The 23,406-nt window shown below is 42.6% G+C and overlaps 1 protein-coding gene across 2 annotated transcripts; it reads left to right on the forward strand.

Annotated features, from left to right (window-relative positions):
• The first annotated feature begins 2,300 nt into the window (after positions 1-2,300).
• PPP1R17 (protein phosphatase 1 regulatory subunit 17) lies at positions 2,301-23,330 on the forward strand. 2 transcript variants are annotated; one of them, XM_074844038.1, is made up of 5 exons: positions 2,301-2,597; positions 9,127-9,239; positions 11,076-11,231; positions 12,692-12,853; positions 19,551-23,330. In XM_074844038.1, exons 2-5 carry the CDS (start codon positions 9,158-9,160, stop codon positions 19,628-19,630), a joined length of 480 nt encoding a protein of 159 aa, XP_074700139.1. In that variant the 5' UTR covers positions 2,301-2,597; positions 9,127-9,157; the 3' UTR covers positions 19,631-23,330. The 2 variants fall into 2 exon arrangements, with proteins under 2 accessions (XP_074700139.1, XP_074700151.1); XM_074844050.1 differs by having other exon boundaries at positions 2,302-2,597; positions 11,079-11,231.
• The last annotated feature ends 76 nt before the right edge of the window (positions 23,331-23,406 follow it).

The following is a 23,406-nucleotide window of genomic DNA, read 5'->3' on the forward strand; positions in this document are numbered from 1 at the left end:
AAATCCAGTGTTTTAACTGGTTCATACTGGACTGGCACTGCCATGAGTGAGATCTGAATTTGGTCTTCAATTTGGCCAGATTCAAAGTGAGTTTACTGCGAGCAAGATTGCAGCTGGAAAATAATCTTTACCAGTTACCACAGTGTTGAAAAGCCAGCTGTGCTTGCATAGCAAAACCAACTGTAGACCTACTGTTGACCAGCAAGCATAACATCAAGGGGCACCATGCATCTTTTAAGAAATCACTCTCTTATGCTGTGCTGAAAAGCTTCAGTAAGCCAAATTTATATAGATAGAAAAGGAAATTTCTAAGAGGAAAAAGTATCCAAGGAAGGCCAAATTCTCACTGCCCTTCGGACATTTGAAAATTTGACCCATGAATTACAAACCAACGCAGAAACAAATATAAAAATAACAAATGCATAGGTAGGCAATAGTTATATAGACATATATGTATGTATATATGTATGTGTGTGTATATATATGTGTATTTATCTGGTTTCTATTAGATCGTCTCCTCCTTTCCCATCTGTCAAAGCTGCATTGCCTGTCTTCTCAAGCACTAGCCTGGAAAGTTTTAGACATGTGCTTATTGTTAATTACAGGAGTAGTTCCCCAAGTGCTGATGGGAATACTCGCGTTTGAGGCAGGAGGGTTAAAGTGCAGATTTATTACAGGCTACTTCCAGGCTGTGTTTGTGAAATAACTGAGCAAGAAGGATTAGAAAGCTGGAAGGAGTCCCAACCCTCTTACAAGCAGGACAACAACTGTAAACATTTAAAAGATCAGATTTGGGAGTAAACCCTCCATCACACTGGTAATGTGACAGCCCCTCTGGAAAGACTGGGATAAATCTCCTGCTGCAGTGAAATGCTTCACGGCATCGTGCAGATCTGCAAATGTAAGAAGTGACTAGGACTGGATGTGTGATCTTGCTGGGTCTGATAGGCCATTTTCCTCGTGAGTAAAGCTATCCTGTAATATTCCCAAAGCATCCTTGGGATCTGGTGGCTAGAACAGGAAATGATTTTCTCATCCTCAGGGAATTTTTCCAGTGCTATAAATTACTGACTTGACTTTTTCAATCAGGACAATGAGAATGTAAAAAGGCAATCTTGAGCTGAGTTTCAAAATATATTTCTGGTTTGAGCGTTTTGTTTCATGAGCCTAATTTTCAGTGATCTGTGCATAGGAAAATATGAAATAACTTGTGTCTCTAAGTAAAAGGCATTTCAGTGTAAAAATAGAGGGGTTTTTATTTAAAATTCACTGCAACAGAGAGGTCTTGACAATGTTGAAAATAAAATCAAAGTTATATGGAAATGGGCAACTCAAAAAAGAATTTTTTATGAGCAGTTTGGGGCTTGTGTGGTTTGGAGGAGTTTGGGTTCTTTTTTTTTCTTTTCAGTTAGAAATCTTAATCTTGCCAAAAAATTCTTAGTGTACTTTACTTTGGAGCCTATGGTCCATTTTTTCAGGAGTGATTTAAGCATTTATGGGCTTGCTTTTAAAAATGGGTCTTTGAGACACCTAAACACACACGACTTACCCCTCTGCCAGGTAGTGAATGTGCTCGTCACGGTTCTTCCAGGTGGGGCCTTTAGAGCATTTAAGGTGCTTGGCACTTTGCAGAACCGCACCAGAGACATACAGGATCCGAGGGTGCTGCCCAGTTTGCAGGGCTGGCAATTAGCACTTTGCCCCTTTGGGCCTTCTCTGCAATATATTATTTATGAAGGAAACCTTGACTGATTTACAGGATGCAGTGCAGGCTGGTGCTGTTGAATTGCTGAGTGGGGGAAAAGAGAAGGAGGAGATAACTGCCACTGTGAGCAGCCACAGTTTTTAAAGATGTTTTAATAAAAGAGCATAGACAGAGGCATTTTTGTTCCAAATGGATACTGAGAGAGGGGCAGTTCGCAGTTCCACCCTGAGTAGTGCTTCTCCCAGCGCTTTTCCAATGTCAGGCATGTTTGTATATTTTTCCCTCAGTTGAAATAACAGCTCCATCCAAAGGCACGGGCTAAAATAGGAGAGACTGGTCTCTACTGGCAAACAACTGGCCGCCACAGAAGACTCCCTGCCTGGCCCCAGAAAGACCACGTTTGTGTAAGTAGTTGTGGCCAGATCCACACACAAACACCGCAGTCACGCTGAACCTCAGCGCCGCAGACGGTGTCCATCACTTTTAGTGCTTCTGGTGCTGCTCCCAGACACGTGCCCTGCCTCCTTGCTCCACTTTTATCCTCAGCTCTCCCCTGGGTCCCAGACGGCATCAGCCTCGCTCCCTCCCCTCGCCATTTTCTGTGCTCCCCTGGACAAGGCGGCTGCCGCTCGCCTTTTGGCGCTCTCGCTCGTCCGCCGGCGGGAAAGATGCTCTCGCCTTGAGGCGCTGCCCCCCCCCCAATCCTGCCGCCTCTCTCCTTCGGCCTCGGCAGCTGGCGGGGGAGGAAGGGGCCGGCGAGCGCCGATGCTGGCCCGCAGCCCCCCGCAGGCCGCCTGAGCGCCGCGTTGCCATAGCGACGGCCCCGCTCCCTAGATAAGGCCCCGCCGCGGCCCGGCCCGCGCCGCTCCGCCGCCAACCCTCGCACCGCTCCGTAAGTACCGCAGCCGCACGCGTCCCTCCCGCCTCCTGGAGGGCTTCTTGCTTCGCTCTTTTCTGTTCGTTTTTGGTTTTTTTTAAATTTTTCTCCCTTTAGCAGCCACATCGCCCGTGTCACCCGCGGGGGCCGGCAGGAAAAGCGCGGGGTCCCCACTCAGCGGGGTGGGGGGAGAGTTGGGGTGCGACCCGGCGAGGCTGGCATGCAGGGATGGGGCCCTGGGGAGGAGGGGGCTTTAGCCACAACCCCTTCACCGCCCTGGAGCTGCTGGGCCGGCTCACGAGCAGGGGGGGCAGCCAGCAGCGTGGGAACTGCCCTCCGGGCTCCTTACCCTGCTCCAAAGGGGGATAAACCTGGCACATGCAAGGGTTAACTCTGTGCCTCAGGAAGAATTAAGGAAGGCTTTGTATTTTTTATTATCGCCAAAGACAAAAACTTTGTGACCACAACCTGCGCAAATGCATCTTGCTTTTTTTTCCCCCTATCAATCAAAGTTTAACTGTTGGCACTTTTTCTTTCTTTTACAAGTTCATGGGAGGTAGTGGGAGTCAGTCCACAGCCCACCCAGGGTTTTGAACTAGACCCCCCCAGCAGCGCGCTGACCCTGAGAGGAAACCTCTCCCAGGCCATTCTGTGGGATTTCTGCATCCGTGCAATTATTAGGAGCAAGTTTTAGGTGGAGGGAGGCACCTGGATCAGGCTTTCAAATACCTAAGTGTTTCCTAAGAAGTTTCAAATATGCTTTAGAAAAATAAAAATCAGGCTAATCTGACAAGAACGCCTGGAGAGAGGAGCCTAGTGCCTAAGTAACCAAAGAAGAAACTCTGTGCAGTAGCATGAGGCTGTCTTTGTGTCCGCAAAGACATCACTCCCAACGGAGTAGTGTTAAACATATAGTAAAACTTGTAATGAAAAGTCTGGAATGCCAAGCAGGAACACCCAGACTTTCGACTTCTAGGGCATCTATTTTCTACTCGGACTGCAATAGACGGGTGGGTTGCTTTACTCACAAGATTTGCCCAGGAAGCAGTTGTAACAGGGCAAGGATAGGACCGGGGTGTGGGTGAAGATGCGTATTTGCTAGTAAATTCGCCGAGGCTGCCTGCTGAGTGCAGGTGGAAAGAGCCAAATGCAGCCAGGTACCATCCCCCTTGGCTCCTGAGCTGTTTCAGGTGACCTCTGTGTTGGGAAAGGTGGGTGCAAGATGACTCCATCCAGATGATAGTACCTCATTTCTTCTTTACACACTTGTAAATGACTTAATGCAAATAAGGGGCCTACTCACACTATAGGACCCTGCAGAGGACATGTGACAGGCCTGTCATTGCCTCCCCGTAGGTTCAGGGAGGGAAGAGAAGAGCTGGTAGGGATTCTGGGAGCCTGCCTTGCCCTCCTTGCTCACATGTTCATTGCAGCCAGACAGAGAGGGGCAAAGCAAATAAAATAATTTAGTAATCCAAACCTGTCAGGAGACCCTAAGTGTGTGCGTGGTGGGAGGAGACGCACCAGTCTTAAGGGGCAAACCCTGGTGCCTGAGCTGCTCTTTGGACTGGGTAGCGAAGCGCTGCCCTCGGTGCAGGCTGGACTGTAGCTGTTGCAGTCCGACCGCTGCCTCCTGTCTGCATGGGGCAGCATACTGTAAGATATCCCCACTTGTGGCCATTTCCAACTGTCAAGTGCATCAGTGGCAGCAAGGCTAGGCCCTGATTACGGGAATATGGACAAACACGCGTGTGTGCTCTCCCACCCCAGGGCCCCAGTTGCCTCCGTTTCTGCTCTTGAACTCTCCTTCTCTCTCTGGCATGTTTTGCCAGGACATGGCAAAAATATGTTCTTACAAAGTGCTCTGGGTCCAGGAGAAGATAGGTACATAGTGTCATACAGGCTTCTGTGGCAACATGATTATCAATCTACCAAAATAAATACTTATTAAATTCAGATTGCCTGCTGCCACCCAGCAAGGATGCTCTCAAGAGTACTTTTATTTATGTAGTATCCTTGTCAACATGCCAATAGTTTCTTTAATGATTATGAATGTCCTGCAAACTAGTGCATGTTTTTTCTTGGTGATTTTGTCAACTGTGGAAAAAAAACCCACTCCTCTGAACAAAAAAAAATGAAAAAAAAGAAAAGAAAAATCCACATACTTGGGGACAATACCACATAGTCTACTGAAGTCCTCAGAAGCACAGTTTGTGGAGACCTTACAAAGGGTCAGTTCACAAATTCTAAGTATTCAACATACAAGGAAATGACATGTAGGTGTAACAAGTCTTGCCCTTAATGTACAATGGTGAGGACTATTGACATCAGTGCCCACTTAGCCTCTGTAAACTGATAAGAATTGCATATGAGAAATCCATTTCTCCAGCTTATAGTTAAGAAGGATCGCCTGCTGATGACTCATTTGAGCACAGCGTTGTCCCTTGAGACAGGATACAAATAGCCATAGATACCTAATTTCCCTGTAGCTGCATAGCACCTGCAACCATTCATGTCCTATGAGAAGACAAGAAATGGAGATTTAACTTTCCCCTATCCAATGTTATTTCTGTGCCTAGTTCGGGATCAAATGAAAAAAAAAAGTCCAGCTCTTTAGTTTTGTTCTCAAAGCTTTAGTTTTCTATCTTACACAGTAAGCTTTTCTCATGAGATTTCATTTCAAGTTGGTTTAAATGCCACATGATCAGATGGCCTCAGAAGATTTACATCATTTTGGTAGAAACATGTGAGAGTAGCTTTGCTGAGTATTCCCTAACCTCTAGCGTGATTACTTGTGACAAATATCTGCGTTAAACCAAAAACGCATTAAAATAGTAAACCAAAACTGCTTTCTTTGTCCATCTCCAGGTAAAATATTTTTACCTAATTGAGGCCTGGAACTGGTTGCATTGGTGGACTTTTTGATGGAGACCTACAACTTAAGCAAAGAAAGGAATCCTATTATTTGCATGCATTTGTGTGTTTTAAGACTGTTAGTGAGTGGTAGGAGCTGTACATCTCCTTTCTCTGGATAGCTTTATTTGGGCCCTTTAATCAAGCATATACAGCAACGGAGAATTAGGAAAAAAAAAAATTAGAGTGTACTTTAAGCTACCTAGAAATCCAAAGCTGATAAATTCAGCTGTTTGTTATCTGAATCACCATCTCTTACAAGTATGTTTGCCCAAAGGACTCCTGCTGTTATATGACAATGACTCGGCAGGAGAGCTGGTCCACCTGAGGCTGAAGTGGCTTTTACTCATACCAGTACTTTTCAGTCTGCCTTATCATTTCTTGCTCTTCTCTGTAAGTAGAGCCAATCCTATTGAATGCTGAATGCTTTTACAAGGAGCAAATGCAAAACTCTGTAGTCAAAGCTAGAACTTGTCTCAGTCTTTAGGGAAGCATTTGAAGTGTCTCTATCAGGTCTGTCTTTTCCTAGAAGTCACAGTCTGGAGGTGACTCATTTAAGCAAATATCTCTATGGGTGAGGTGGGGCAGGGTGGTAGGAAGTAGTGTACAGCCTAACTGCATCCTACCAAAGTCTCAGGCTAAATGACTATTGAATCCTAATTCATATGGGAAAATCTATATGCATTTCAGGAAGTGTCTCCTGCCGAGTGTGATTTAGAGCTCCACTGTAACCATTACAGTTGCACAAAGGATGAATGTGGATCATTATGTCAAGAGATATAACAGAGTGCAAGAGAAAAACCACCTTAGTCCATCACTAAATAGCAAGCATCACCTACAGTTAACACACAAAAATCCAAGGACAAATTCCATTTGTAAAAGCGTATTAATGACTTCATACAGTCCCCATAGCAGTCTTCCTCCCCATGTGAAACGTTACTGGGGAATCTGTTTCTTTAGTGGTGGGAATTGATTTTAGTGGTTTGGGAAAGCACCATTACAGTGCTCCCATATATCACCTCTCCTTTGAACAAGAGCTCTGTGTGTAATGCACAGCGACAGGATGTAACAACACTCACAGGTTCACACATTGTATGCAATATATATACACCCAAGATACCAAAACTCATGATACATTTTGGCAATCTTTCTCTTTTTAGTCTTTTGTCACACAGAGTGTCACAATGTGCAGTGTGGAAACACTTTTGTAAGCAAGGCAATGCTGGCTGCAGGGTCAACTTTTTTTAAAAAAAAGAAGTGGGGTGTCATGTTAGGCTCTCAAGGGCTTGGCATCTGTGACTATGAAAATGTGAAGACAGATCTAAGAGATTTATTTTAGAATACTATTTTTCAAACTGCTGTCTCTCATAATCTGCATATACCAATCCTACATTAAGCCTCTTTACAATGCTTAATTTTTGTTAGGTGAGATAAGTCAATGAAACAACTTGGTAAAATCAAACCAAAGTTAATCATATTTTTAAGGCACTTCCAGTTAGTATAATTTACCATTAATTTTACATTTAAATTTTACTATCTATCCTCAGCTTTTTTGCCTCAAGACCTGTTCAGAAAAGTCCATAGTGTCTGAAATGGTATCCCTGATTTTACTGAAAACTTTCTAAACAGAGTACCCTTCAGAAAATATATCATAATATTTAATCAGCATGCCCTAATCAAATCTGATAAAATCAAATGGTGCTGAAGAAAAAAGTCTCCCTCAAATTACAAAATGCAGTGTGAGCCTTCATATGGCCAGATAATAATTTTTTGTTTTAAATAAAATTATGACTGCTTCCTTTTAAGCCATAGCTATAGCTTATTTATACAGTGGATAAACAGCACAGCCATACCACCGCAAGCTGCATTCAAGGATTTCTTTATGCAAGATCTTTCCAAGTGGAAGATTATTTTTTCTGTAAATGCAAATGAAGTCTCCAGGCAGTGTAATCCCTTATTACAGATTTCAGGTTGGACTGGGACAGTTCTGCAGTGAACAGCTGGAGGTCAAACCCCATATCCAGGCCTAAATCAGTAAGGCATTTAAGAATTTATAGAATTTTACAAACTTTTGTGAATTTTGAGTACTGAAGGGTATGGGAGTTAATCCCATACATACATTATGAGTCAATGTTCCTGACCTTTATTACTGTCAGCCAGTGTTGCTCCATTTACTTTGAAGTCACTGGAGTTTAGGACATGTTTTTCCATCCCCTGAAGAATTAGCTCGGTGCATGATTATGAGTGCGACCTTTCATATTTTGTTTGGCAAATATTTATGTGACTGGATTTTGCTTGAGGATTAATTGTTCTTTATATAGACACAAGTTTAGTCATAGAAATGAGGTTAACCCCCCTACTGTTCTGTTTCTTGTTGACAAACAGCCACGGCAATTTACAGAGAAATAATATAGGCAGTTTCTTTACCTCCAGCAAGATAAAAACAAACTCCCACAGTACAGTCTCCTATTTTCCCATCCTTCTTTTCACTGTTTTTCTCCAACCGTCTTTTCTTTAACCTTTCCTTCTCCACCCTTTCCTCTGTTTTTTCCCAATTCCTTCTGTCTTTTTTCTACTATTCATGTTGTCTCCAGTTTTTTAGTCCTCCTCATTGCCTTCCTCCTCCCTAAAAGGAAGTCACAGTCTGCTTTTACTCCCCGAAAATGCAGAACAGAGGTTGTAAGAAACTACCACAGCTGTTGCTGGCTAAAGGGAGATACCCAGACCACTCAGACTGCACCTTCAGATTGAAGGTTTTTTACGTTAATGTTGCTCTGTTATTCTGACGTGTTTCTGCTAAGAAACCATAGAAATGATCAGCAGTAAAAAACGGTCGAATTTCCTCCTTTCTGGGATGGCATCTGGGACGGCCCCAGAGTGAGCGAGTCCAGGGTCAAATAGCTTGGGGGATGCTGGGGGAGCTCAGGTGGGCGGCTGGGCTCCAGGACCCCCTGCAGTTGTGAGTAAAGGGGGATAAAACAGCCAAACCAGCAATCCAGTGAGACCTACAGAGCATGGGCACTTAAACAGCACTGTGAAATGGGTTCCTATGCTCTTACCAAGGTGATGAATGAGTCTACTTCATGCTGGCTTTGGGGTCTGTGGGCACTGGCCAGCTTTCAGAGGCAGCACTCACAGCTGGGTCTTCAGGGGTATTCAACCTCTCTCAGAGGAACTGGACTTCTAAGACTAACTCAGCAGCATTCACAATTGCAGTTAGATTGTAAGAGAAACACCAAATACGATTCTTAGTTTACAGTTGGGAAAAAATGGAGAAGAAAACTGGGACAAAACATCCTATTTCCTAGCATTTACTTTGTGTCTGTGATAGCACTTTCTGTATGATCAAATCCAGTATTCTTCTGTAGAGCCAATGTATTTCCCATGCTAGTGTGGGTTGCTTACAGCAAGGTAGGTGGAAAAAAGGGATATTGTGTGTGTAACCAAGGCAGTGAATACATGCATCTCTTTAGCATGTGTGAGCAAAATCAGGCCAGCAGACTGCATGACAGAGAGCAGCTGGAAGAGAACTTCTCATGATCTGGCTAGCAAGTGGAGGCATAGCACCAATACATCTGTTTTATGTCATGCTGCCCTTTTTTTTTTTTTTTTTTTTTTTTTTTTTGTGTAGTAGCTTCAAAGGGAGAGAAAAGCCCATTTCAATGATGTCAACAGAATGTGTTCAGCCACTTGATATCCCAGAAGACAGACTGGACAAGCGAGATTCACACTGTAACCATTTAGGTAAGTGTTATTAGATGATGTCATTGCAGTAATTAGAGAGGTGTTGTCTTCACATCATTAGGTCCTGTCCAGTGTCCTTTTTCCCCCTCCAGCAACACAACTGAGCCCTCATGAAACCTGATAGATTACACCTTCTGCTGAGACTTCTGATGCCAGATGGAAAGGCAAAGAGAATTTTGCCTGCATATAAATATTAGCTGAAGCTCTAGAGCAAAGTTAATTAAAGAGGAGAAAGGAAAAAGAGTCATTATTCTTTTCCCCGGTATAAAAAGTAAAGCAGTTTCTTCATTTATACCACAATAAACTGAAAGCTAGGATATAGCTGAGCCTTCCCTCAACACATTTTCCATAAGCAATTTCAGTAAAAGATTTCAAATACCCCCTTTGCCTCCACTGGTGTGGCTTTCTAAATACTTTTTCTCCTTCATCATCAATCTGTTTCCTCTCTTGAACCTATTTCATGCATAACTTTTGCACTGAGAGTACCAGAGGCATCTTTGCTCCGCCACACTCCTAAATACCAGACTTCATACTTGATAGATGTGCTTTTTGCATATTCATGGTCTTTGCCTCTGCTTCAGATGCTATTACTTCACTCCCGTCTTGCAAAATTGTCATGAAGATTTAGCAACCCAGAAACAAAATCTATTTGCTCGTTGTTACCCTTGTGATGAGAATAATGAAACAAAAATGCAATTTCACTTGCTTGTCAAAAAAAGTGTCTTACTGCAGGCAAACACAATTTTATAAACTTTGTTTATCTGGCCTGCAAGGAAGGTATCCTGGTTCTGCCTCTGCCACATGGCATTTCTAGCCACAGGCACCACTTTTACAACTGCTGGTATACCAAACATAATTGTTCCATAAAATTATTTAAATAAGTACAGACCGAGTCTTATTGTACAGTCAGGAAACTGAGGCAGCAGGAGGTTTAAATGAGCTCATTAGGACCATGCAGGAAGCCTGTGAGGGCCAGAAAAAGATCCCACATCTTTCAGGGACTTCACCCGGAGGTCATCCTGCCCACGTCTACCTGCAGGCTCGCAGACATACGGCTACTTCAAATAGTGTGAGAGAGCCTGGAATGAAGTCCTGTTGCACCCAAGTCTGCAGTGAGGGGTTGGGTGGGGGTAGAGGGCCCTGCTGAAGCCAAACAAGCAATTTTTAAGCAATCAAAGCATTGGTTTGTGTGGTGATACTAATAACAGGCTAAATTCGATATTTTCAGCTCGCGTAAGCACTCAGAAATGCAGATCCTTGCAGAAAAGCCATGCTGACCATTTGAGACATCTGAGTCAAGGCTTGTTTTAAGGGAAAACCAAAAATCCAGTGTAATGTTATGTAAATCAAAAGCGAATACCAACTGCTCAGTGGCTCTGGAAATAAAGCCAACTCTTGAAGGGAACAATATATAGCTCGGTTTACCAATACCTCAGGCTGATCCCACACACATAAATCTTTCCTTCACAAAGTGCCCTTGTAACTCTTGAAGACACAGCCCGCACAGTTAGTGCTGAACGAAACAGGGATGGCCATGGGACCTCTGCACATGATGGTGCAGCCTTCCCTCTGCCATGTAACACACAGCTGCCCACAACTCTCTCCCTCTGCTTTATGTCTACCACCTACAAGGCAGAAGGACCACCTAAATCCCTTGACTCCCACATAGTACGGCACAGAGGCCCTTTGTGCTGACTTTCTATTTAAGAGAAGTTTCTCCACAGGCATTTTAATTTATTTGGATGAAAGCAGTATTATTAAAGTTCTTCTTTTCACCATCTGGTTTATTATTTCCCCTCAGTTTCAATTTCTATTAATCTTTTTTTTTTTTCCCAGCAGAAGATCTTTCAGAGCAGCTGATTAAGAGCTGTGACCTCAAAAAGAAACCAAGAAAAAGTAAAACCATCCCAGCTTCCCAAAGCACTGAACAGGAGCAAAAAAAGCCAAGGAGAAAGGATACACCGGCTTTACATACCCCACCACCTCTAACAGGTGAGCAATACATCTCTTGACTCCGAAATCCCAATTCAGCTGAGGGAACTGAATCTGGGCAAAGGTGTGGAGACACCTCATTCACTTATGTCCCCTCGGATGTGGGCAGGAACACAGCTCCATGCCATGTGCACCTGGGAAGGTAGGCAAGCAGACAGGCTGACTTTCTCAAAGGAATTCCCTGTTAGACGAGGGGTTTTCTCACAGGGTCTAGGAATACCAAGGTGAGTGGGTGTGTGCTCTGGAAAACCTACTCCCTTGGAGCTCACAGTCTTGCCTTTACGTGATAAATGATGTGTATTTATCTCTAGCTGCTGAGTTATGCCAGATGTCCCAATTTGATCTGGTCCAAAATCAAAAAGGATCCAGTTCAGCCCCTGCACTTTGTTGCAAAACTCGTACCCAATGTGCTCAGGGGGAGGCTGAACTGGGATAAGGCTGGGAGGAGACCGGAGAAGCACACAAGCCGGCTGCAGGTTGCTCTTCCTGGAAATCACAGGGCTCTTGTGCTTATGGGGACTCTGGCAAAGGGCGGGTGTTTCAGGAAGCCAGAAACCATCACAGCAACAAAGGGGCTCCTTTTAGGAGGCTTCATGCTACTGTGAATCTACAGACATCTGAAGTTTGAGAGCCAAATGCCACCAACCTGGGCAAGGGAAGAATGATCAGGAGACTGCTACCGAAACCTGATGATCTTCCAAGATCAGCAGTGGGAATAAATGTTTGTTGCTTCTCTCTGCTAACAAGCACTCCTTGTTGTGCTCTCTGTGGAGAGAGTTGTGCTCTTGTATCAGCTGCACTGATTTCTTCCCATGCTGCACATACACAGAGGAGTTAGCCAGTAACTACTTGCGTGGTCCCCTGCGTACCCACAACAATTCACCAAGTCAAAAACAAGCAGCTGGGATTTTCCAGTCTTTGTAATCCAGATACCGAACTTGACTCTGTTCAGCTTTTGCATGTGTCTTCCCCTCAATGATTCTCTCTTAAGGAAGAGTGGCTCAGAGGCTGGAGAGCTGCATTTTGTGCCCACAGTAGCCATATCATAAAGAAAATATTGTTTCACTAGTTAAAACAGGCCATTTCTGTGTGGTCACATTGCTCCCAAGCAGAGGCTTGAGTATCCATATGATTAAGCTACTTTGATAAGATGTCTAAGCTTCTGGAACAAAAGATTGCACTCATCTTTACCATCATTTCTGATGGGCTGCAGTTTAGTCCACTGAGTATAACCAGAAGCCATCTGGCCTGATAGCATCAGTGTCTGTAGTCCATGGGATATAATTGACTAGAAGGAAATGTATACCGTTGCAAAACCTGAAAAGTAGGTACAACATGCAGAGCAGATCATGCACTCGTGCAGCCTTACTTCAGAGTAGTCATTGGGAAAGTTACACAGGTACAAATTTCTTCAATGTGAACAAGGCTGAAGCGGCATTTTCTTTTTTTCTTGCCTTCAGGCATACTCTCAGACTTTTCTGATAACCTGCTGAAAAGGTATGGCATCACAGAGAAGGCACAGAGGGAGAGAGTGAGTCCAGGCTCTCAGATCACCGAACTGGAGCAGAAAAAGCCCAGGAGAAAAGATACGCCTGCAATACACATCCCGCCCTTGATAATAGGTGAGAAACTTACTTAGGTAAAGGTGCTCCAAAGAGGAAGCAAAACGGGGCTACTGTCAGAGGTATGCTTGGGAGGAGGCTGGAAGGAGGTTGCTCTGCCCAGTGTACTTAGCAGTTCCTGCTGAACTGGACCTACTTGGTCAAAGTATATTATAGCAGTGGTGGCTCATAGAAAGTCTTTTCCATATCCGCTGCTCATGCTCTGGGGATAAAAGGGAAGGGGAGTAAGAGAAGGCATTAGGTCACTTGATTATCTCTTGCAGAAGTGATCGTACTTTTGTGAAAGGCCAAATACTGCCCTGCTTTTCAGACCTGAGCACATGCAAATTTTTAGGTCATCAGCACTAACTTGGCTCACACTGCCTCAGACAACCTGGAGCAAAGCTGATTAACCTCCCCTTAACTCCACAGTCCCTGACCTGAACTGAGGAAACCAAGCTGTGAAGAACTTCTCGTTAACAGCACCTTAAAGACAGTTCTGTGCTTCTGGCATAATACAGTGCAGGAGCTAATTTGCTTGGTGACTGTATGAAGTCAGCCAGCCATGTTTAGGTCCTGAGATCCTCTGTTTGTTGTGTTTCCCACATTTCTCTTTCACAGAAGACCCTCAATTCATCAATATTTCTGAAGGTCTTTGAAGATGTAAAGCACTGTGTAAATGTTAATTACTAGTGCTAGCTAGAGATGCAGGAAACAGTGCAAGTTTGCATGCTGTGCACCAGCCCTTTCCAGATCACAGGGTGGAGCAAAAAATGAATAAATGAATGAATGAAAGCCAACCAAACAAACCCCAGATCCAAAACTAATGCCAAAACTGGAGCACACTGCTCCCTTAGGAACCTTTCGTATGAACCAGCTCTGCAGTGGGCTGGCACTACTGAGCTGTGAGACACACTAAGTGAAGAGGTCCTGAGACAGGTACTTCGGCCCTGAGTGACTAAGCAACAGCTCAGTACATCCAGCTCCTGAGTTTCAGGTACACTTTGAATGGCATTTCCTGTACACCTAATGATTATAAGGTGTGCAAATGGCTTCACTGAGCCCAATAGGCACCTGTATTTGTAGACCTCTCCTTTGTGAATCTGAGCCTTCATGACTGACTTAAACATGTAAGAATTTTTTTCATTTAATCAGTATGGGGCACCCAAAAGCAGATAGAAGTATGACTAAGTTTGCAGGATCATGGCAGTAAGCATGGTGAATATTAGTGCCTTGCATATTGATCTGACTAAAGAAAATACATTTTCTATTTGCTCATTGAATTCAAGCATCCTGATGGCTTGTGGCATCAGAGCTGCTGTGAGTGAGTCACTGGAATCTTGGTCCAAGCATTTGCTGGGGGGAAATGAAATCTACCATACAACTTCTGAGCCCAACTGCAAATGATCCACTTTTTGAAATATTTATATTAATAATAATTATCAGTGATATTAATAATAATATCACTGATAATGAACTGCTCATATAATTGCTGGAGGAAATTACCCAGCAAATTACCTAGAATTCTACATGACAAATAAATTAGGTGGGAAAAAAATCAGTCTTTTAGGGATTGATTCAGAAACAGAAGCTGAGGCAAAATTTATCAAACCGTTTGTAATAAATATTAGTCCTGTGTATTATACTTGAAGCTTACCCTTCCTGTGGACCTTAGAGGAGAGATGAGACATTATTTTCCTCAGTTCAAAAACACTCCCAAGAGAAGTTTCCTTTGGCCATTTGTGGCACCTTTAAAGATGCTGTATGTCCTTTGCACTTCTGGGTATACACAGAGAAGGAGACTCTGAAAGCAAAACATGCTTGAGAGAAATCAGAGACAAAATGTGTGACAGTGAAGCTGAGAGGCTTGACTCTGGCTTAAATGTAATTGCTAGCTAAGAGGATACAGCATAGTGAATTATTTCCTTGACCTACCTCAACACCACTCTGGTTGGATTAGCATCTAGTCACTTATTACTTCATGTTTCTACTCTAGCTTTAACTAGCTCAGGTAGGCACTTAAGAGAGAAGAGAGAATCATCATAAGGGTCTTAAACTCTTGCCTCCCATGAAGACTTCCTCCTTAACTTTTAATAATTTTCAAAGCAAAAAGAAGCTAATATAAGGTATATGGTAACAGAAACATGTTACATCCCCAAGTGATTTGGTAATCAAAAAACTCAAAATGAAAGAGGAAAGAAGAGTGGAAAGAGAAAAAAATAAAATGCTGAGCCCTTCAGATGTGTGACAAAATTCAAACTGTGTACGTTTGCTGTTGGGAAAATGATAGAAACTAATGCAATTTTCAGTTGTTTTCAATTATACCTCCCATAACACTTTCTTGCCTAGTGGTGAAGCCACCTACCAGCACTCAGCATGGATTCAAAGCAGCCTGCTAGATGCTGCCTGTCCCTGCAGTTTTTCCAGATCCTGTATTCTGGGTCCGTCTTCCAGTGATTGACCACGTGTGGCAGACTTGTGCCTGTATCAGGGGCAATGTAGCCCATGTGTTTGATTGCCTGAATTTCATTCCCTCCCTACTCAAAGGATGCATATTTTCTTATCAAGATACATACCAACACGCAGTGTTCTGCCGGTTGAGATTCGCCAGCGGTGGCTCTGTGACTTGCTATGAAAAAGTGACTCATTGTGGCTGAGGGCTGGTCCAATATTTACTACTTGTTTACTTTCAGGGTTGTCCCATCAGGTAGCAGACAGAGTACAAACAAACTGAGCTCTTGCGGAACTGCTGTGCAAAATAGAACCTGAATTATAGACTCGGAGACCTGAAAAGCCCCGGCAGGGCTACGTGTGTTAAATAAATATAGACAGGCCTTTCTGTCTCCCTGTTACTGGCGTTGCTGCAGTAAGCTGCACACTCGATGCTGTGTGTATCCCTTGCGACCTGCTAATGAGGATTGTCCCTGTTTGTAACATCTCCCCTTCAGATCCCTCCCAAATGCCACTTCCAGATGCCAATTCAAAAAACTCCATTTAATTGTTTGTAGTAACAGAGCTTAATTACTAGATTATCTTTTTAAGCAGCTGTCCACACAAATAGCTTTGTTGTAAGTGTAGCTAAAAATGGCAGCTGTGTTATCTCTCTCCATTTTGACCAGCTGGTTTTGAGCACTCTAGGATGGTCCTCCTTTTTGGGTGGCCAGAGAGATTTTCTATTGCAAATAAAAGTAAGTCAAACAGACCATACAAAATGATGAAAGTCAATGGAACTACTGGATGGCACGTGATCCATGTGAGAAGTAGAATCAGTTTTACACCTTGTGAACACCCAATCCAAATGGGAAATGCAGGTACAGAAAGGAAACTCCTAAATTAGGATCTGAATGTTACTGTCTGGAAGAATCCATGGCTACCTGTTGCCTGCAGAAGGAGACTAAGGAAGTCAGTCCTTAGCCAGCTTAAATGTCTAAGCCTGGGCATCACAAAATTCTCCCCTACAAGGGTCAGACTGCTAAACGTTCAAACCTTCAAACTCCTACTAAAGTGGTGCAACTAACATTGTGCCATGTGTGTATAAATGAGCCATGAGCAGAGGTCTCCTCCAGAGGCCAGCTTCCTTCCAGTCACCCAACACTTTGGCTTTCTGAAGGGATTAGACCAGAAGACAAAATATAATCACAATTCTAATGGTCTTTTTTTTCTCTCTCAGTCGATAGTAAATGAATTGAATCTGATCCAAGGCCTGTGCTCAGCTCTGGGACACTCTGTTGCGTTCCCCACTTAGCAATGTATTTAATGAACTGAAGTATTTCTGAGAGCTCTCCAGGCCTGTGGGTTTGAGCAAGAATGTAAATACCTGTGTAAATATGGGAACGCAGTTCCTGAAATGTGGCTGCTTAGGGTTTCTTAATCAGATCAGAGATAACTAGTAAAACCACAGTTTCAAACCCTCATTCTCCCTCATGCCCTAGAAAACCAGTTAAGGTTAGGATAACATTACACCTTCCCCTGGAAATCTCTTGAGTGATGTAGGAAAAGCACAGCAGTTTAATGTCACCTCTTGCCCCTTTCCTGTGCAAGGGATGTGACTGGAGCACTCCAATACTCTCCCAACCTAGGTGCAGTTGCCCGTAGGCAGTCAAGTGGAAGTGGTGCCCTTATAACCCAGGAGGGGTGGCTTAGATCTAGGTGGCACCTAGCAAATGGTTGATTTAAGCGAACTTCTTCTTCTGCCTATGTTTGAGCTTCCTAATGGAAACTCTCACATCTCTGTGAGCCTTTGAGGTCCTATCCTCTAACTAAAAATTGGAAGTAGTTGCAAGTTCTGTTGGGAAAATATGACTACATTGTATTTCTACTCTGCTTTCTTTAGTCAGAACCCTTGGCAGATATTAACAGAACAACCTACCAATCCTTAAAACAGATCTGCGGGATGAGCTGCATTTCATAATATGCACAGCTGGCTAAAGAGAGGTAGGGAGGCTAACTGATTTACTTAAACAGTAAACAGAGAAAGACTGACTTATAAATGTTCCCCAGATCCAACATCGTGCTCATTCCTTTAAACCCAGAATTTCCAAACCGCATTCAGTAAAGCACACTTTCTCCACAAGTGATCAGTGGCTTTGTATCAAAGAAAAAAATCCTTTCCCAGTGTTACAGAAATAACTCTAGCTTTGACATCCCATCTGTATCCCCCTTCCACTGTTTTGCATTAAAAGGCTGATTTTAAAGGCATGTAGTTGTCCTTGGAGTTGCTGGTGGTCCATGATCTGGAAAGTTAATAACCTGCAGCTCTAGGCCATGTCGTCCTCTGTGCTTTGAATCCTGAACTCCACTGGAAACCTTTGGAATTCATCAGTCACCAAAGTGATTCATAGATAATGATGCATCATCTTGCAACTGATTGTGGTAAGCGCCTGACACGCTACTGATATGGGTCCAGCTGAGAGCTGGGGACCTCTGCTTGGCTGCTACCTTCCAGCTGTCTCTAGCATCTGCTCTAAAAGGTCTAGTTTATTTGCTATAACCAGGCCATTAGAATTACATAAACGTACTTTTCCTTCATCGCTTCATAATTTAAATGAGAGCGGACATGATCATAACACATAGCACAGGTTTATTTAGCTTACTTTCCGTATCTCTGAATTTATCCAAAAACCAGGTTAGCGCTCATCAAATGATCCATTGTAGCTTCACATTTTAAGCATATTTTAGTTATATTTTCCCCATTCCTCAAATGCTCCATGAAGAAAAAACAACAGAAAAACTCCACTCCCCCACTAAAAAAACCACAACCCAAACCCCAAAGGCAACAGGGGAAAAAAAAAATTGTATTTGCCTAAGTTGTCCCTATGAATAGAAGTCTGAGTGGGGAACATTTACATCCATCTCCATAAAATTGCAGTTATTCTTTGCAGTTAAGAATGGCGGTTACTCAATTGCTGCTTGAACAAATGAAGTCCTTTGTGTTTCAAAATAATATTCATTCATGCCTTTCAGTTTATCTCGAGGTCCCGCTGAAACTAGCCGGTTCACAAGAACTGCATATAAATGAAGCAGGAGCTAACTTAAATGAAGGGCAGTATAGGTTAATATTTTCATTAATTCATCACCTCTGGAAAAGACTCCAAAGTTGAAGAAAATCTTCCTGTGTGGTATTGCTCTATTTTCAGACCTCGTCAAGACTGAAAGCCTTCTCTGTGAGACGGCTTTCGATGCAGAAAGAAGCAAAACAGGTTGGTTTGACGGAAGAACTCAGCTGGTTAGCGCAGACTGAGAGCAAACAGTAGGAGACCAAATTAGGGAGAGATTCCGCTGGTCTCCACACAATGGTAACCCTCATCCTGTTTTTAGACTATGTTAGCCTCCATACCAAGGAATGTGAGCATAAAATGTATCTTACAGGTATATATGTGTATATATCTCTCTATATCTCTTTTTACTGGGAACAGGCAAAAGAGCACAATCTGTTAAAATAGGGATCAAGAACATTTTCTACCTAATGAAGAGAGCAGTTACAGTAATAGTGATATCTTGGTATCACATAAAAGCCTCGAGATCTGTAAGGGGTGGATTTACTGGTTTAAGAGAGAGAAAGAAAAAGGAAGATAGAAGTTGGAGGGGAGAGAGATCTGTGAAAAGTATGATCCACAACCTGAGTCTGTTTTCACATTGATCTTAATTTGGTTGCTTTTGCAATTTATTGATACTTTGTAACTTCAGCGATGATGGCACTTGGCATGTGGGTATTCTAACATTTGTCTCTTCTGCATCTGCATTTGCAAAATCTAAGTAATATTGCTGTATGCATACGAAAACATACACATGTTCACATAAGTTGACTGTCATGAAGATTAATCACAGTATTTATTTCATCACGCAAGCTCTTTCCCTTTTATAGCTTCCCAACCCTTTTAACAAACAGGTTCCCAGATGAAACTTCAGTGCCTCTTTTCACAGGTAGCAGAAACACTCTGGATTTGAGTGCCTAATAATTTTAGCTAAAAATGTAGTGATCCAATTCTAGTTCACTAAATATCATGAGACCGATGTGCCAAAATTAAATGAGGAGTAACTCCCATAATGTTGGTAAACTATGTTAGAATAAGGAAATTAGAGAGGACTGAAAAATTATTCTTATCCCGATATTTTCTAAAGAAGTAATATTTAAATCAACTGCTTTTTTTTTCTCTCTCTCTTCCCTTTTTCCTTTTTTTTTTTTTTTTTTGTGTGTGTGTTTCCTTCTGTTTTTAAGGCACTAAGCTGCTTACAGAAGACAAGCAAACAGTGATTATGGAAGATGAAGAAAAGGATGGAGACACAATCCCCAGTTAAGATTACAGTGGTATTTCCAGTAATGCTGTGTAAATAATTCTGGGTCATTCAAAGTGGCAGCACATAGAAAAAAGTCCTTTCATTTTTATAAATAATAATTTTCTCAAGCATGCACTTGAATTTTAATAATCTTCAAGTGCTTATCAGCATCTCCTGAAATCCCAGCAAGCATCATAAGGGATGATGACAGAAATTTCACTTACATGAGGGGTTGGAAGGATTCTTTTGGCTTGCTAGAAGCAGCTTCCCAGGATTTTTGTCATTGAGGAATCCACCTCAGATCAGATCTAGCTTTGTGCAGTGTGGTGATAAGGGTTAACACAAAACACCACCAATCCAGTGTACCTGGCACTAGACACCAGAGCAGTTGGTAGCACAGAGCAGTAAAATATCAACTAATGATTCAAACAGCATTTTTCTCCTGACATTTCACCTCATTTGTCCAGCTTTCCTCTGCTGGAGTAACACTGACCGCAGTGAAAATTCCCACATGCAAAGCCGATGGGCTAGATGGAGAAGGTGGGAGGGCAGGAATCTAGAGTCCCTGAAATGCAAAGCAAACACTTCTGCCTCTATCCGCTTGTGACTTGTGTTTGTGAGGAGAAAAGAATAGATTTACTGTAGAATGAAAACCTACAGCTAAGAGCTGTCAGCATTGACACATCAAACAGGACAGAGGGCAGAACTCTCAGAAGAGAAACATATGGGAAGTGCAACGTCTGCCTGTTACACCAGTGTAGACTATTGATTTTCTTTTTTTTTTTTCTTTCAAAGGTTGTATTCCTGGGTTGGTGAAAGATAAGCTAGTTGGATAGTTGATCCTTTCACTCCATATTTTTTCTGTTGACATCTGCTTTTTAAACTGAGTTCTAGCTTGTCAGTTAGGAGGGGCTCTAAAGATTAAAAATTACAGTGGCAGAGTAAAAATTGAGTAAAAGGAATAGTGCTACTCAACGTACTACAAGGTGGAACACCACCATGCTTTATTTTTAATAGTTTACCTCATTGATTCAATCAAGAATTGTTTCCACAGCCAGCTGCAGCCTTCAGCATCTGTACAAACAGAGACAGATACTTGTAGAGTATTATACAAAATAGGTAGAACTGGCTAGTTTTGTGCTTACCTTAGTAGTTCTGCGGTAGACGGAGCAGCACTGCCGCCTGGCCCCTTAGGGACCTCAGCAGAGAGGTTAAAGATTAACTCGCCTGGCAGACTGAATTTAGTTATCTTTTTAACAGCCTTAGGCAGACAGCTGAGGAGCACACTAGTTTGGACTTCATCTGCCACGGTGACTGACCCAGCACCTTTCATGAGAATGCACTCCATTTGCAGATACTCAGCTTCAAGATGTAACCAACAAGCTTATAATAAATAATCTTGTATTAAAGTGTACAAGAGGCCCGCTATATTATTAATGGGATGCCTGATTCCTAGGAAGCGTACTTTTTTTTTTTAATCCTGTTAATCTATCAGTGAGATGCGATGAAATTTTAAATCAATCAATAGTTCATATAACAACATTCATACAAGGTACACAATAAAGTATGTCACAGCAAGTACATGACAAGAAATAAGTGCAATTCGAGTCTAGCTTTACCAGTGAGGTTGGTGAATGTTTTCAGTGCACAGTATGGCAGAAATGAGAGTGTGGGGGCCTGAGAAGATTCAAATGAACATCAGCAATGGATTAGCTGTGAAAATGTACATGTTTAGACATGAAGGCCCTTAATAACACAAAGCAGGAGCACAGATAGGATGTAACCGACTTCACTGCTCTGAAGAGGATTTGTTTCCAAGCCTGGGAAATGCTGACACAGCTTAATATGGAAAAAAAAAAAAAAAAAAAAAGAGCATGTTCTTCACCAAAGAGGAGTTATGGTCCCAATGACATCTCTGATGGCACAGCAGCCTGATTTACCATCCCTGTATAGATCAACTTGAAGCCCAGCCATAAAAATGCTGCAGTATACATCATTTGCTGCAGTTCATTTAAAAGTGCATATTCATAGCCTGGCAATTCAGCATTTACCTTTTTTCCACCCAAGGGCAACATGAGTGACTAAAAAGTAATTTTTCACTTGATCAATTAAGTAAATAGGAGTTTTTGCAATGTTCCTGGGAAGCAGTGCGATGAATCATTTCTCAAAGCTTTCACCTGCCTCATTGCACTCAGTGAAAGTGTTAAATGTTACTTTATTTGGGAATAAGATACGATCTTTTTCAAATCAGATAAACACTTCCCCTTCCCCCCGAACAAGGCCTCTAGGTGTCGCGGAATATGCGTGGACTGTACGATGTCACAAATATGGTTTATTGGGTTGGCTTATTGTTCAGGTTCTGAACTCTCCCTTTACAACCAGATAGTGCTAAAACTGCACAAACTGCTCTCCTAGGCAAGCGGCTGGAGTTGGCGTGTTCTGGGGCAGAAAGGTTTTTGTACCCCGTGTCCCCGAAGGTCCCACCATGGCCGTTACAGTAAAAATAGAAAGAAACGGAAAGCACAGAAACAGACTAAGCCTTTCTGTAGCACTGTTAGGACTGGGATGCTTCAGACTGAAGTCACTTCCATTGTCTACACATAGGCATTGACTGCTTTAGGGCCTTGGGAGCTGGCTTGCATTCAGATCTTTAGGTGGAACTGCACCTCACCACAGAAGTCTGCACTGGGCAGGCCAACCCGTTTGAGGCGGTGGAAGGGGAATGAAGCACTTCAGTCAGTGAATAAAAGACTGTCTGCAGTCAGGAGGCTGTTAATGGCTAGTATTTTTGGAGTGAATTCTCAATTAACCTCTACCTAGAAACTAAGGGACAGGTCTCCATTTACAATAGAATTGGGAAAAAGGGATGTAATGGCCTTGTGCTTTAGCAACTTTCAACTCGGGACTGCAGAAAGCCCATCACCCATCTGAAGGGGATGTAATGAGAATTTTTGTAGTGCTAAACATGAGTTCCATAGGTTAAGTGATTTACCCAGCTAAACTGAAGCAGAAGCAAATCCAAAGCAACCTTCATGATGCTATCACTAACTCACACTATATTCACAAATAAAGCAGCATTTGCATGCATTGAGTTTAGCAACACTTACACTGAAATTTTGTCTGCTTTAAATTTTGTCTTACTGGTTAATAAATTGATAATTGTATAATGTTTTGAACACTGAAATTAATATATGTGTTTAGATATCATAACAGATTATCTTCCTGCAAGTCCTATGCCATTCCTACCTTCTGAGATTACATTTTGTACACATGACCTTACAGTGTTCTTGTATGCAGAGACACTGCCCAGCAATTGCATCTACAAGCAAAAATTGAAAGTGCACGTTAGAAATTTTGGCTTCTCACTTGTATTTAGATGAGTTCATAAACACATATTATTCTCTTCCTTACATCCCCAAAAAAGCCATGGGCCTCTTAGAGTGAGGTGGTGCAAACAGAAATACCAGTATTCTGGAAATGTAGTTCTACAAGTAGAAAGAGTGAACATTAAAAGCTAGTCTCTACTCCATGATACTGGTTTGGGGTCCTGCAGGAGGAGCCCGTGTCAGTCAGTCGGACCCAGGAGCTGTGAAGGGAAGCTTAATCCATCCTTATACCTGTCATCCTGAAGAATCCTTAAAGACACAGACTGGACAGATGGACAAGCAACAGCAAAATTAGAAAGCACGTTCCAGAAATAAAAGAACTGCTTTTGATGGACCATTTGTTCTTATTCTTACAGGTGTGATGATCCTATAAAATGCAAGCTGTATATTTATAACTATGAGACACACTGC

The sequence above is a fragment of the Strix aluco genome, chromosome 1, assembly GCF_031877795.1.
Source record: "Strix aluco isolate bStrAlu1 chromosome 1, bStrAlu1.hap1, whole genome shotgun sequence".
Lineage (NCBI taxonomy): Eukaryota > Metazoa > Chordata > Aves > Strigiformes > Strigidae > Strix > Strix aluco.